At 46.1% G+C, this 11,947-nt stretch overlaps 2 protein-coding genes across 2 annotated transcripts in view; one reads left to right on the top strand and one right to left on the bottom strand.

Moving 5' to 3' along the window:
- The first annotated feature begins 416 nt into the window (after nt 1-416).
- Nucleotides 417-5,762, top strand: arpc5b (actin related protein 2/3 complex, subunit 5B). The gene is made up of 4 exons (XM_062555919.1): nt 417-673; nt 2,457-2,529; nt 3,930-4,106; nt 4,594-5,762. Exons 1-4 carry the CDS (start codon nt 534-536, stop codon nt 4,654-4,656), a joined length of 453 nt encoding a protein of 150 aa, XP_062411903.1. The 5' UTR covers nt 417-533; the 3' UTR covers nt 4,657-5,762.
- A 1,149-nt stretch (nt 5,763-6,911) lies between these two features.
- Nucleotides 6,912-11,947, bottom strand: part of hmcn1 (hemicentin 1) — a 124,434-nt gene continuing 119,398 nt past the window's right edge. Inside the window, exons 103-107 of the mRNA XM_062555918.1 lie at nt 11,628-11,756; nt 9,489-9,848; nt 8,999-9,118; nt 8,653-8,779; nt 6,912-8,198 (exon numbers count right to left, since the gene is read on the bottom strand). Coding sequence (XP_062411902.1) covers nt 7,829-8,198; nt 8,653-8,779; nt 8,999-9,118; nt 9,489-9,848; nt 11,628-11,756 — 1,106 coding nt within the window. The 3' untranslated portion in view covers nt 6,912-7,828. The remainder of the gene's footprint in view (nt 8,199-8,652; nt 8,780-8,998; nt 9,119-9,488; nt 9,849-11,627; nt 11,757-11,947) is intronic.

Genomic DNA, 11,947 nt, shown 5'->3' with positions numbered 1-11,947 from the left:
TTAGGAGTCATTCTCAATTCAATTCTGAATTTTGCACAAGCCTGAATTTGTAGCTTGTTTGCCTACAGTAACTGTAGACTGGTGAATTTCTAAAGTCTCTGAAATAGTTTTTTGACCCTTGCCAGCTTTATGTAAATCAAAAATTCTTGATCGTAGATTCTCTGAAAGCTCTCTTTGGTGAGGCATGGCAAACTCTCTTTGGTGAGGCATGGCAAACAAAATGAGAGGTTTTTGTCAGTGAATGAAGCCGTACTCCACACGTCCAAACCAAGACTCCAGGTGTGCTAAAATCTGATATTTATTTATGCATATATAATGATACTTCATATAGGCCTTCATCACTATATGAAGTATCATTATATGTAATGCCGCACCAGCACCGACAGAGGCGCTCTTTGCGGAAGTAGATGGAATGCTGACTCGCTCTTTGACAGAGGAAGGAAGAGAGATCGAGCCAGCCGACAGCCTTCCATAGCATTTGATATCGTTAATAAAATCTGCCTTGTGTCTGTGGCGTTTTAAAAGACGGAATCATGTCGAAGAACACTGTGTCCGATCGTTTCAGGAAAGTAGATGTGGACGAATACGACGAGAACAAGTTTGTAGACGAAGAGGATGGGGGCGAGAACCAACTCGGTCCAGATGAGGCAGAAGTTGACTCCCTTGTCAGGCAATATCCTTTCAGATTCTGAATCGAATTTTGTACCTTTAGCTAATTGGTTTTAATATATAACCATTCATGCCCTCGGGTCCCTTGTTAGTATAAGTACAGCGTAAAGCATACAATTGATTCGTTATGATTGAATGTGAATAGCCTTTACGCTAACTTAGCTGTAGGGTGTGGTGGAGGAGCAATGGCTTGATTTTTTCTTTGCTTGCTTGTTATTGTTCATATCTTTCGAAAAGGCGGTGCATTTCCTTGCTCTCCGTACTAGATAGTCTGCCAGATTGCAATTAGATACGTATTTAAATTAACAGTAAAATTGCTCTCTGTGTTTAGAAGATGTGAATGAATGGACAAGAGATGTGGCTAGCCGCTTAGCACACTAACAGTGTAGCTGAATTACTTAGTGGTAGTGGCGAAATTGCTAGTGCTCAGAATATTTAATTAGCTAGACTGATGTCAAGTCTGTCGCCTTGCAGTATGCAGTGTTTCGAACTAGTCTAGCAGTACATGAATGCTATTGTTTATACTAACTTACATAGCCTTTTAAAGTCCCCCAACTTCACAAATTGCGAATAGGAGGCTATGATACAGTATTTGTTATTTTGAAGAGTATATTATTGTAGTCTTATCTTATTTAGGACCCTGGAGGAATGCGTGCTAGCTTTTGTGCAGTCTGTGCAGTCTGCCCAGACTTGTCGTAAAAATGCATTCCACAAATGTGCTTCTCCTGGCTACCTGTATCGTTCCCTTTTCTGCCTTTTATGGTCAATACATGCATTAAGATTAACATTGCATTGTGCTGCAAAGCCCATGCCAAACTGCAGTAAATTAAAGTCGGTGAAGCGCCAGTAATAGCATCACTTATGAGGAAGTTGATTTTCAGTCCATATATGTCGGTATGTGTGACTCAAAAGGTACTTCCTGTTTTATGAAGACTAGATTAGATTGCGTGCTGAGTCGAAAGCCATAGGCTTTAGGCCTAGATACAGGACTTTAGGCTATTTTTCTTGTTGTATGTAGTCGTAACTGACTTCTCTGAAATGTAAGCAGTCTTTGCGTATATATGCTCAAGCTAAAGCCTACTTACACTGACAGACTTTGACATAATTTGGGAAAGATTCTTGAAAGATTGTAGTCTCTTGAGTAAAGCTTGAACGAGGGGCATTCGTTAAAAGACTACAATCTTTCAAGAATCTTTCCCAAATCTGGTCAAAGTCTGTCAGTGTAAGGTAGGCTTTACATGACAAGTGTTCAATCAATGTCAGTCTCCTTGGTTGTTGTTGTTCTCTGTACACTGCGCCCTTGTGGACTAGTAGTGGAATTCAAAAAGATGAGTATCCAGAGGCTTCAGGTTGCTTGTCATGCATATGGATGGATACTCAAGAAACTCGGGTGTTGTAGTGCGAGTGCAGGCGTTATTGAGCAATTTTATGTTTGCATTTATATCTTGCCTGTCAACTGTCAGAACATCATTGTCAAATCAAAGTTTAGAGTCATACAATATCTGTCACTCTTGCTGGAAACACTGGTATAAACTATATTTTAAAGAAGTGCTAATGCTTTCTTTTAAATGTATGTTATGTGTCATGGGTGTGTTGTATGTGTTCTCTGAACGGAATTGGAGTCTAGCAATAAAGGTGATGACGACATGCGATTGATACCTTAGGTCGTCTTTGTCATGGAGGAATTGGTCTGGCTATCTTCTGCATCTATCACCCTTAGGGGGTTTGCTGTTTCCATTGAGTGCTTGTTGTCAGATTCTTTTGTCCTTAACTCCTAACCCTTTTACGGGGAACCTGATGGGTGCCCTGCAAGCTGTCCTGAAGAACCCTCCAATCAACACAAAGAACCAGAACGTCAAGGTTAGTCCTGCTCTCCTCACTGACATGAAAGTTGTTGGATCAGTTTAAGCTCTGCCTCTATTTATCTTTTGGCATGTGAAAAACATGGAAAACTTTGATTTGGTATTGGGTTGCCTTGATGGTTTTCATGGATGGTTACCTTTGGTTTAACAGTTGCCTTAAAGGGGAGCTATGCTATTTTTTGTAGCTTAGTTTACCTTAACTGAACAGCTTTGGTGTCATTGGAATGGTTAGATGTCTTTTTTCGGGTTGAATGGTGGCCGTCTTGCTTCTACCTTGTGCCTGTTAGTGGAAAAACCACCCTTACAACTTTGGGCCGGCGGGCTGCTGCGCTCGCAGTCTCGCAACCTCGTGATCATGTTCACGATCATCCTTGCGATGTACTGTAACAAATTGCTTTACTGCACTACACACATACACGCCAGGCACCAGAACGAGGTAGCGAAGCCACCTCGTTCTGAGCCAGCGAAAAAAAAAGCAGAAAGCAAGTACACCGTTGTCCAAGGAATAGGGAAAGAGGAAACGGCGGATTGAAGAGTGTCGTAAAATATAAAGCTCTGCAGAGAAACCCGGGAGTGAAAAACGAGAGAAAACGGGGAAGAAGTCGCCCAAACTGCGTTTCTCTTTAACTCTTTTTTTTTTTTTTTTTTTTAATTATGTTGAATGACATTTTAATGGAATGACATTTCATAAAATATCACCTTGATATGACCATGAAACCTTTTTTTGAATTGGACCTTTCAGAAAGTTTACAATGGCAACAGTCCGGCTTACAGTGACGCTCTGACACGTTATATTTTAGAGGAAGCTGCTGGTGAAGGCTTGGATAAATACACTGTTTCAAAAGCAGATGTGCTCTTCCTTTGAACTAGGCTGTGTGGGTTTCATGTTTAAAGCCCACAGACCTTTTCTCTGCCCCTGCTGCAGGCTCTATGTAACGCTGCTTTGTGTGCAGTTTTTTGCCTTTTTAAGTAACACCAAAAATGTTGGATGGAAGTGTTTATGTTGAGGTGGGGAGTAGAGATCGGCCATTTATCACGAAACCACTGGATACTTGTGCTTAGAGTTGCAGAAAATGTGTTAAGAGTGTGTGGGTGTATTTTGTGTGTGAGTACGTGTGCGCCTGCATGCTTGTGTGTATATATATATATATATATATATATATATATATATATATATATATATATATATATATATATATATATAGTGTGTGAGAGAGAGAGAGGTTATCGTGCCTTAATAGACCCTGAATGCTGAATACCCTGAATACACTGCAACACAAAAGAGTTTGACATGCTGTTGTATTGGTGACTTTATCCTACCTTGAGTTGCCTGTGACGTGTTGTACAGTATGTTGTTGTGTTGAGTTGTGTGTGACGCTGTGCTGTGCTCTGTTGCAGGACCGTGCTGAGGGATTGGTGCTCAAGGTGCTCAGCTCGTTCAAGAGCAGCGATATCGAGAAGGCGGTGCAGTCACTGGACAAGACCTCGGTGGACCTGCTCATGAAGTACATCTACAAGGGCTTCGAGAAGCCATCGGAGAACAGCAGCGCCGTGCTGCTGCAGTGGCACGAGAAGGTGAGCGACCACCTTTGACCCCCTAAGAGCAAGCAGTCGGTAACATCTGGATTAAAGGCTCCTAGAGAATACACACACACACACACACACACACACACACACACACACACACACACACACACACACACACACACACACACACACACACACACACACACACACACACGCACGCACACGCACACACGCGCGCGATCTCTCCTCTCGTCTGCCAACCATTTAACACTGCCTGCCACCCAGATGTTATGCTGTTGGCCAACCAGGATCGACTGGTTATTATTGGAATTGTCTGGAATTGTATTTATGGTTGATTGCAGGTTATCTTATGAATATGAATTATAAAATCAAATTAAGTATTTTCCAACAGAAATGTAAATATAAATAAAATGTATGTTTATTCATATACTGGTATTATGGGCATGCAGATAATACATCTTTTTTTCTCTCTCCCTTTTCTTTGTTCCCCTCTCTGTCCTGTCCCATCTCTCAGGCTCTATCAGCAGGAGGGGTTGGCTGCATAGTGAGGGTACTGACAGCCAGGAAGACCGTTTAAGCAGCTGCCGGGTTGCTCTCTGTCAGACACACACAGACACACACAGACACACACAGACACACACAGTCACACACACACACACACACGCACACACACAGGAGTATGAGCTGGTACTTTAATACAGGGTCCTGTGGTGAAATGCCCTTTCCTCATATCTATTCTTTCTCTCTTTAGTTTCCAAGCTATTTAACAGAGCTTTTACACACACACACACACACACACACACACACAGAAAAACATGCTTCATTGAGCTTTCAGGCCATCTGTGTTCTACTTCCACCCGTACACACACACACATGTTGTACTTACTGACACCAACAGCAGTGCCATCACTTATGTTAGTTTTTTAGCTTCGCTTCTCTCAGGAAAGCCTCCCGGCTTGTCACCTTAAGAACACACCTAGCAGTTTTATTTTTTATTACTACACCACATTTTAAACACATCAGTGGTTGGACTTTGGACTCCGCCTCCTCCAACCCCACTGCACCCTAGTCCGCGTGGTTCCGACTCTAGAGGGATCATGGACTAGATCGGCGGTCAGCTGAGTGGACTTGACCCAATCCCACTCTCCCAGCACGTTCATGCCAGTCCACTGGCCTTGGTGTGGTCCGCTGCACCGCTAAGGACTAGTCATCGCCTCTTAACATTGTGCACTCAGACGGAGATGCCTTGCACGCGTCTGTGGTCCTTTGAGAAGGGACTCGGCCAGACATCTGGGACTTTGCTGTCAGTGGAACTCACTCACCCCCACCACCACCACCACCACCACCACCACCCTCCTTCACCTTTTCCAACCCAGCCTGAGTGTGACGGATGCATTGCGGTAAAAGTGCAGACCAACGGTTGTTGCCGACTCTCTTAGGACAATAGAGTTATGTCTATTGTTATGTCTCTCTCTCTCTCTGTTCGTCTGGTTGTTTTGTCTAGTGTGCCGGCAGATGGGACACATCTGCTCTCTGACCAGTGTACCACCTGCACGTGACCTCTGAGGCAGGAGTGCTGCGCTCGCTGTACAACAGAAAAAAAGAACATCAGTCTGAACTCACAACGGTGCTTCAAGGATTTAGCCTGTTTGGTTTACATTGCACGCGTCTGTAGTCCATTGGGAGGGAAGGGGGGGTGGTGGTGGGGAGAGGGGGGGTTGTGTACTAGGAAGCGCTGAAATGCACAGTCGGGAAGCGTGGCGGGAGGCGGTGTTGAGAGAGCGGAGACTAGCCAGACAGGGATTGAGATTGGGAGACGGGAGGGGTAGGGTTAGGTTGGCAGTGTATATGAGCTGCTCTCTGGGATTAGGATTAATATCCACGAAGCTGCGTGCTCTCTTCTCACCACCGCCTCGCTTAATCCCGGCTCCCATCATGCAATAGGGCATTAGCTACCTTGCTTAGAACTCATGATCTCCCAGACATCAATCTTAATGCGCAGCATCCACCTGCACACACGCAAAACAAAGAGCACGTATGGAATTACGAACAAACTTTTGTATTACTAATAGTTTGCGTTATGTTTTTGTTTATGTTAAATTGATCGAGTGGCCTGGGCAACAGCTGTCTGCTCAGCTGGTCGTTGTTCTGGACGATTCCAGGTGTCTCGACATCACGTCCTGTCAAGAGTGCGTTGCCCTAATCCTTCTGTGTCCTAATGGTGTGATGGATTTGAGCGGTGATGGACATCAACTGTCTATGAGTGTGTGTGTGTGTGTGTGTGTGTGAGAGTGAGTGAGTGAGTGAATGGGAGTGCTTAATTCAGTTTGCTCCGGCATACATAAAGCCGAGTTGTGCAATGGATTCCACTCGTCTCTTTTCTGTCTGTTGTTTCGTGTCTCACTGCAGACCCAGGAGTGTCAGTGTTCAGTCATGTCCAATGCTCTTATGATTGGGGACCACATGTCTATATGCCATCCTTTTTACTTTTTACTTTTTTTTTTGGAAAGAACCATCATGTTATGTTCTACAGTCCTGCAACCTTTCCATTTGCACCCAACAGCCATTGCTGGCAAAATGTCATGATCACGTGACCAAATGCAGAGGAAGTAAAAAAAAAAAAAAAACAACCGATCACAATGTACCAAACTGGTGTAAAGATTGCCTTACGTAATATTCCTTTTTTATGTTTGTGCTTTGGTGGTGAAATTAAAAGATTTATAAATATGCACCTGGTGTATGAAGATCTGTTGGAATGTATACTGCTCATATGTTTTCCTGATGATTGAAACGTGATCATCACACAAGAAAGTTCACACTAGTTGATTTGTGTTGTACATTTATTGTTTCATTTTTTACAAAAGACATGAATAGCGTACAGTATAGAATCATATTACAGAATAAAAACACTTATATACAAATATTCAAAATAGAATACATCTTAGGTACTGACTGATGTCTGTGGCTGTATGTGACCGCAGTAGTGGACTGTGGAGTGAAGTACTAGGGTTATCTGAGGATAAACGTACACAAATACGAGTGAAATCGGTGGGGCTATTATACACTGGATTTGTATGCTTACCTGAGGTTGGGTGTCAAATGGGTGGGAGAGGGACAACCCAAGCCCATTGGAGTTTCATGTCACCCACACAAGCACCATCGCTTATTTCAACTATGCCCCCCTCTTGCTGATACACTGACGTGGGTAAAGAAATCTCCACCCGACCCTCATCCCTATCCATTTTCAAGCACATATTAATAAGTTAGTAGGTAGACGTAGCCATTTGGTTGCATTTTTTTTTCTCCAACCCTCAACTTGAAATATGCCTAAGTAGGCCATCTAACCGTTTGGTTCTGCCGTCATCCATTCATCACTTGAAGCTCCCTGTACAGACCAACATTGGAAGAGCGGCTTGGAAGACTTCCAAAACACCAGGGGGCGATGTGGAACCATCCCCTGTACCCACTCCGTTGGCAGTTCCTCTGACAGGTGATTGGATATTTGGATTCAATTTTTTTGTTTGTTCAAGTGTGTCCAACAACATTATCACACATGCACACAGATGCATACACACATACACAACACACTCCCACACATTCATATACACACTCAACCCAACTCAACTCAACTCTTGCTGAGAAAGAGACATTACTTTTGTGTCCATTATTTCTCCATCCTTTTTTCTCTCTCTCACTCTTTCTCTCATTCTCTAGCTCTCTCTTCCCTCTAGCCATCATAAAGTGCTCCTTTAATAGGGATAGGCGGACACGGCGATGTAGACGATGAAGGTGGTGTGGTAGTCGATGTTGCCGTCGGTGCCGTAGGACAGCGCCCGCACCTTCATGCGGTAGGTGTGCGGCTGGCGCAGGGGCCGCGTGGTGAACAGCACCCCCTTGAGGCCCTCGTCGCGCAGCGCGAACGGCATCTGCTCGTCCTGCTCCTCCAGCGCCTGGAAGGTGGTGCGTGGGTGCACCACGCCCTCCTGCGTGTAGGCCACCAGCCGGATCAGGTCCTGGTTGGCGGCGATGCCGAACGGCAGCGACAGCAGCTTGTACTCCAGGGCATAGGGGCTCAGCGCACACTCCAGGTCGTTGGGCGGGCAGTTCTTCAGGCAGAAACTACAGAACAAGCAAACAGAACACCAAGTTGCAGTTAAAGTTCACAATAATGGACTGAGTTTAGCGGTGAGGTGCATACCGTCATTTTCCCGACTATTAGCCGTGGCTTATACATTGACTTTGCAAAATTTCTTCAGCTATGAGGTTAATACAGGGGGGCAGTTAATATGGTGTTAATATGGTTTTGTTTCTTTTAACTTGCATAAAACACTGTAAACACTGCCTTTACACAATGCGGCTTATATGCAGGAAATTACTGTAGTTGACACTGATAAACATGCATGCATTCCTACAGGTAAAGAATGACCAGCAGGGGGAGTGCTTATTTACTGGCAGAAATGGCCGAGATTACTCTGTTCTACAACATGAGACAAGTGGCTTTGTGAAGCTCAGCACCATGTTGTGTTTCGAATCGCACACTGAACTGTTTAATTCACTTGAATGAATGGCGTACCCTGTTGCACCGTCTCTCTGGTAGTTGGGGGGGCAAGGCGTGTCGATGCACTGGTAGCTGCCCCTCATGTTGAAGCACATCCTGTTGGCTCCACACTGGATGTTCTGCTCCTGACACTCGTCTATGTCTGTGGAAAGACAACAAACTCGATGCAAATCTGGCTACACGTCCGGTAACAATTAGAAGGAGACCAATTATTCACAGTAGGTTTTGCGTAATGTTCCCACACAAACCCTGCACAGAAAAGTTTCCAACACGGTCACTGACAATAACATTGAGACTGACCAACTGAAAGGTGTAGATAAAGGAGCTGTGTCCTGTGTGAAGTGTGAAGGCCGGGTCTTACCCTGGCAAGTCTTGCCGTTGGTCATCAGGCGGTAGCCGGAGGGACAGAGACACTTGTGGCTGCCAGGTGTGTTCACACACTCGTGCTGACACGTGTCGCGCTGCTCACACTCATTGATGTCTGCGGATGCGGCCACATACACACATTAATACCCACACGACGACACGCACGCATTCACAAACACATTCATAAACACACAACGACATACAAACACGTGCATTCACAAACATACATTAATACATTACACACACAACGATACACACGCGCATTCACAAACACACATCAACGCACATACACATATACATACACATACATATAAATGCTATGGCCTACTCTACTGCATCTAGTCATAAAGCCTATGCTGTCCAAAATGAATTGCTTTTAAACTTTGCCCCCATGTACCCCATCAGTCCTACATGTCATGCCAGTCCCGTCGCTCTCCTCAGCTCCCCTCTCTCACCCCCCCCCCCCCCTCCTGGCCCATAGTTACCTACGCAGCGGCCAGTCCCTGGCCTGAACCCTGGGGGGCAGGAGAGAGGCTGAGGGTGCGAGCGCGGGAGGAGGAGCGGGCGCGCGGCGTGCCTGCGCGAGCGCGGGGGTGAGGCAGTCGCCGGCCGCCGGTAGGAGTCGAAACCCTGCGCCAGGCTGTGGTAGCGGCGGCCGCCGGAGCCCTGCCAGCCCTGGTACCCGTAGGTGAGGCTGTGGTAGCTGGGCAGGCGCTCCAGCCCGGCGCACGACTTGCCGTCGCCCAGGAGGTGTCGGCCGGGCGGGCACGTGCAGCGGAAGCTGCCGGGGCTGTTGAGGCAGCGGTGGGCGCACGGAGAGGGCACCGCCTCGCACTCGTTAATGTCTGCCACCACAACAGAGCCGCCGCCGGCCAGGAGAGTGGACCAAGGGGTGGACCAGATGGACAGGGGGAGGGGGAGGGAGGGGAAGGGAGTGGAACAGAGCGACAGACAGAGAAAGGTCAGGAGGCAAAAAAAAGAGAGAGAGGAGGAAAAGATGACACAGGGGACAGGAAGAAGAGAAGAGAGGGAGAGGGAGAGAAAGAGAGAGAGAGAGCAGGGGGTGAAGGACAAAAAGGGGTATCAGTGAAATGCCCCAACTTCACTTGACAGCAGGAAAAAAAACATGGATGGCAAAAACATGGATCATGGATGGACCAGATGGATCAGATTCATCGTGGATTCATCATGGGAGCACACTTACACTCGCACAATGCCGATCGGCAACATGGGTGTACCAGGAATAGTTAATGAGAGAATTAATGGCGTTAGATAGGCCAGAGGTTTCAAGTGGACTTCAAGAGGTCCAACTGTGACCATGAATGCCATTAGAAAAGCAGAGAGTGCCTCAGGCCAAGAGCCCAAACAAAAGGTCAAGTGTCAAAGGTCAAAGGCAAAAAGTGAAAGACTGGAAAAAGGCAGACACAGAGGGGACAGACACATATAACTGACAGAGAGAGGGACAGAGTTGGGGGAGTGTTACGGCTTTGTTGTGATGGCGGACACAAATCTATCCTTTACAACTCACTCAGGCTTGACTTGACTACAATAATGTTGCCATTACTTTCCCATTCGAATTGATCTTTCACCTATTATACATCTTTTACCTCTACTGAAATATTTTGATTGATCTTTCATCGATTAGAAATCTTTTACACCTACGCTCTAACACTTGGATGGATCTTTCCTGGCTATCCAGACTATTTTGCAACTACTTCAGCATTTCGATTGATCGGGAGCGTTTTGTCAAGTGTCTGCTTAAAAGCGAAGCAGCAGCGGCGTTGGTGGTGTAAGCCAAGCGGTGGAGTCAGTGAGTGATGACGAGAGCGAGAGCGAGACTGAGGAGAGTCATTCCCAGCACTGCTGCTGTTATTCACTCAGCAGAGCAGAGCAGAGCCCAGCCTAGTGTACTGGCCGAGGGGAGCAGGAGGGTGGAGGGTGGATGGGTGACTGGGAAAGATGAGATGGAGGAAATGAGCGAGAGCGAGAGCGAGGGAGAGCAGACTGGGAGCAGTGGGAGGGCAATAGCAAAAGCAGCAGCCTTGCAGCCAGTGGAATGCAGCTGTGTGTGTGTGTGTGTGTGTGTGTCTCTGTGTGTGTCTCTGTGTGTCACTGTGTCTGTTTGTCTGTGCGTGTGAGCGTGTGTGCACGCACATTTGTGCGTTTTTTGTGTGTGTGTGTGAGTATCTCTGTATATCACTGTGTCAGTGTCAGAGTGTGTGTGTGTGTGTGTGTGTGTGTGTGTGTGTGTGTGTGTGTGTGTGTGTGTGTGTGTGTGTGTTTGTGTGTGTTTGTGTGTGTGTGTGTGTGTGTGTGTGTGTGTGTGTGTGTGTGTGTGTGTGTGTGTGTGTGTGTGTGTGTGTGTGTTTGTGCCCTTTAGTTGACATCTGTCTGTGGAGGTGCTTGTCAGTGCACGTAGCGCATGCTTGTGAGTGAACTCCCTGGTGTGCACTGGTATGCACTTGCAATGCATGTTGTGTACAAGTATGTGCTTGTAATGAATGTACTTGGGGGAGCTGGTTTGTATGTATACTTTACCTGTGTGTGTGTGTGTGTGTGTGTGTGTGTGTGTGTGTGTGTGTGTGTGTGTGTGTGTGTGTGTGTGTGTGTGTGTGTGTACATACCCAGACAGGGTCGGCCCACGCCCTGGGAGCGGTACCCCCGTGGGCAGGTGCAGTGGTAGCTGCCGCGTGTGTTCTCACACACCTGGTTATACCTGCACTGGTGCGTGCCATCTCTGCACTCATCCACGTCTGAGACAGACCACAAAACACGCAGGATATTTGACCCACTAGTACACACTCAGATACACTGTAAGGATGCTTATACTACACTACAATACAGCAATACTGAATTCAGTTGAATATTTACACTGACATTTTTTTAAATTTCTTTTAATCATTTCTTTAAAAGTATTCAATATACTATATATATATATACAATA

Source organism: Sardina pilchardus, chromosome 15 (genome assembly GCF_963854185.1).
Source record: "Sardina pilchardus chromosome 15, fSarPil1.1, whole genome shotgun sequence".
NCBI lineage: Eukaryota > Metazoa > Chordata > Actinopteri > Clupeiformes > Clupeidae > Sardina > Sardina pilchardus.
This window is presented reverse-complemented; position numbering and strand designations above follow the sequence as displayed.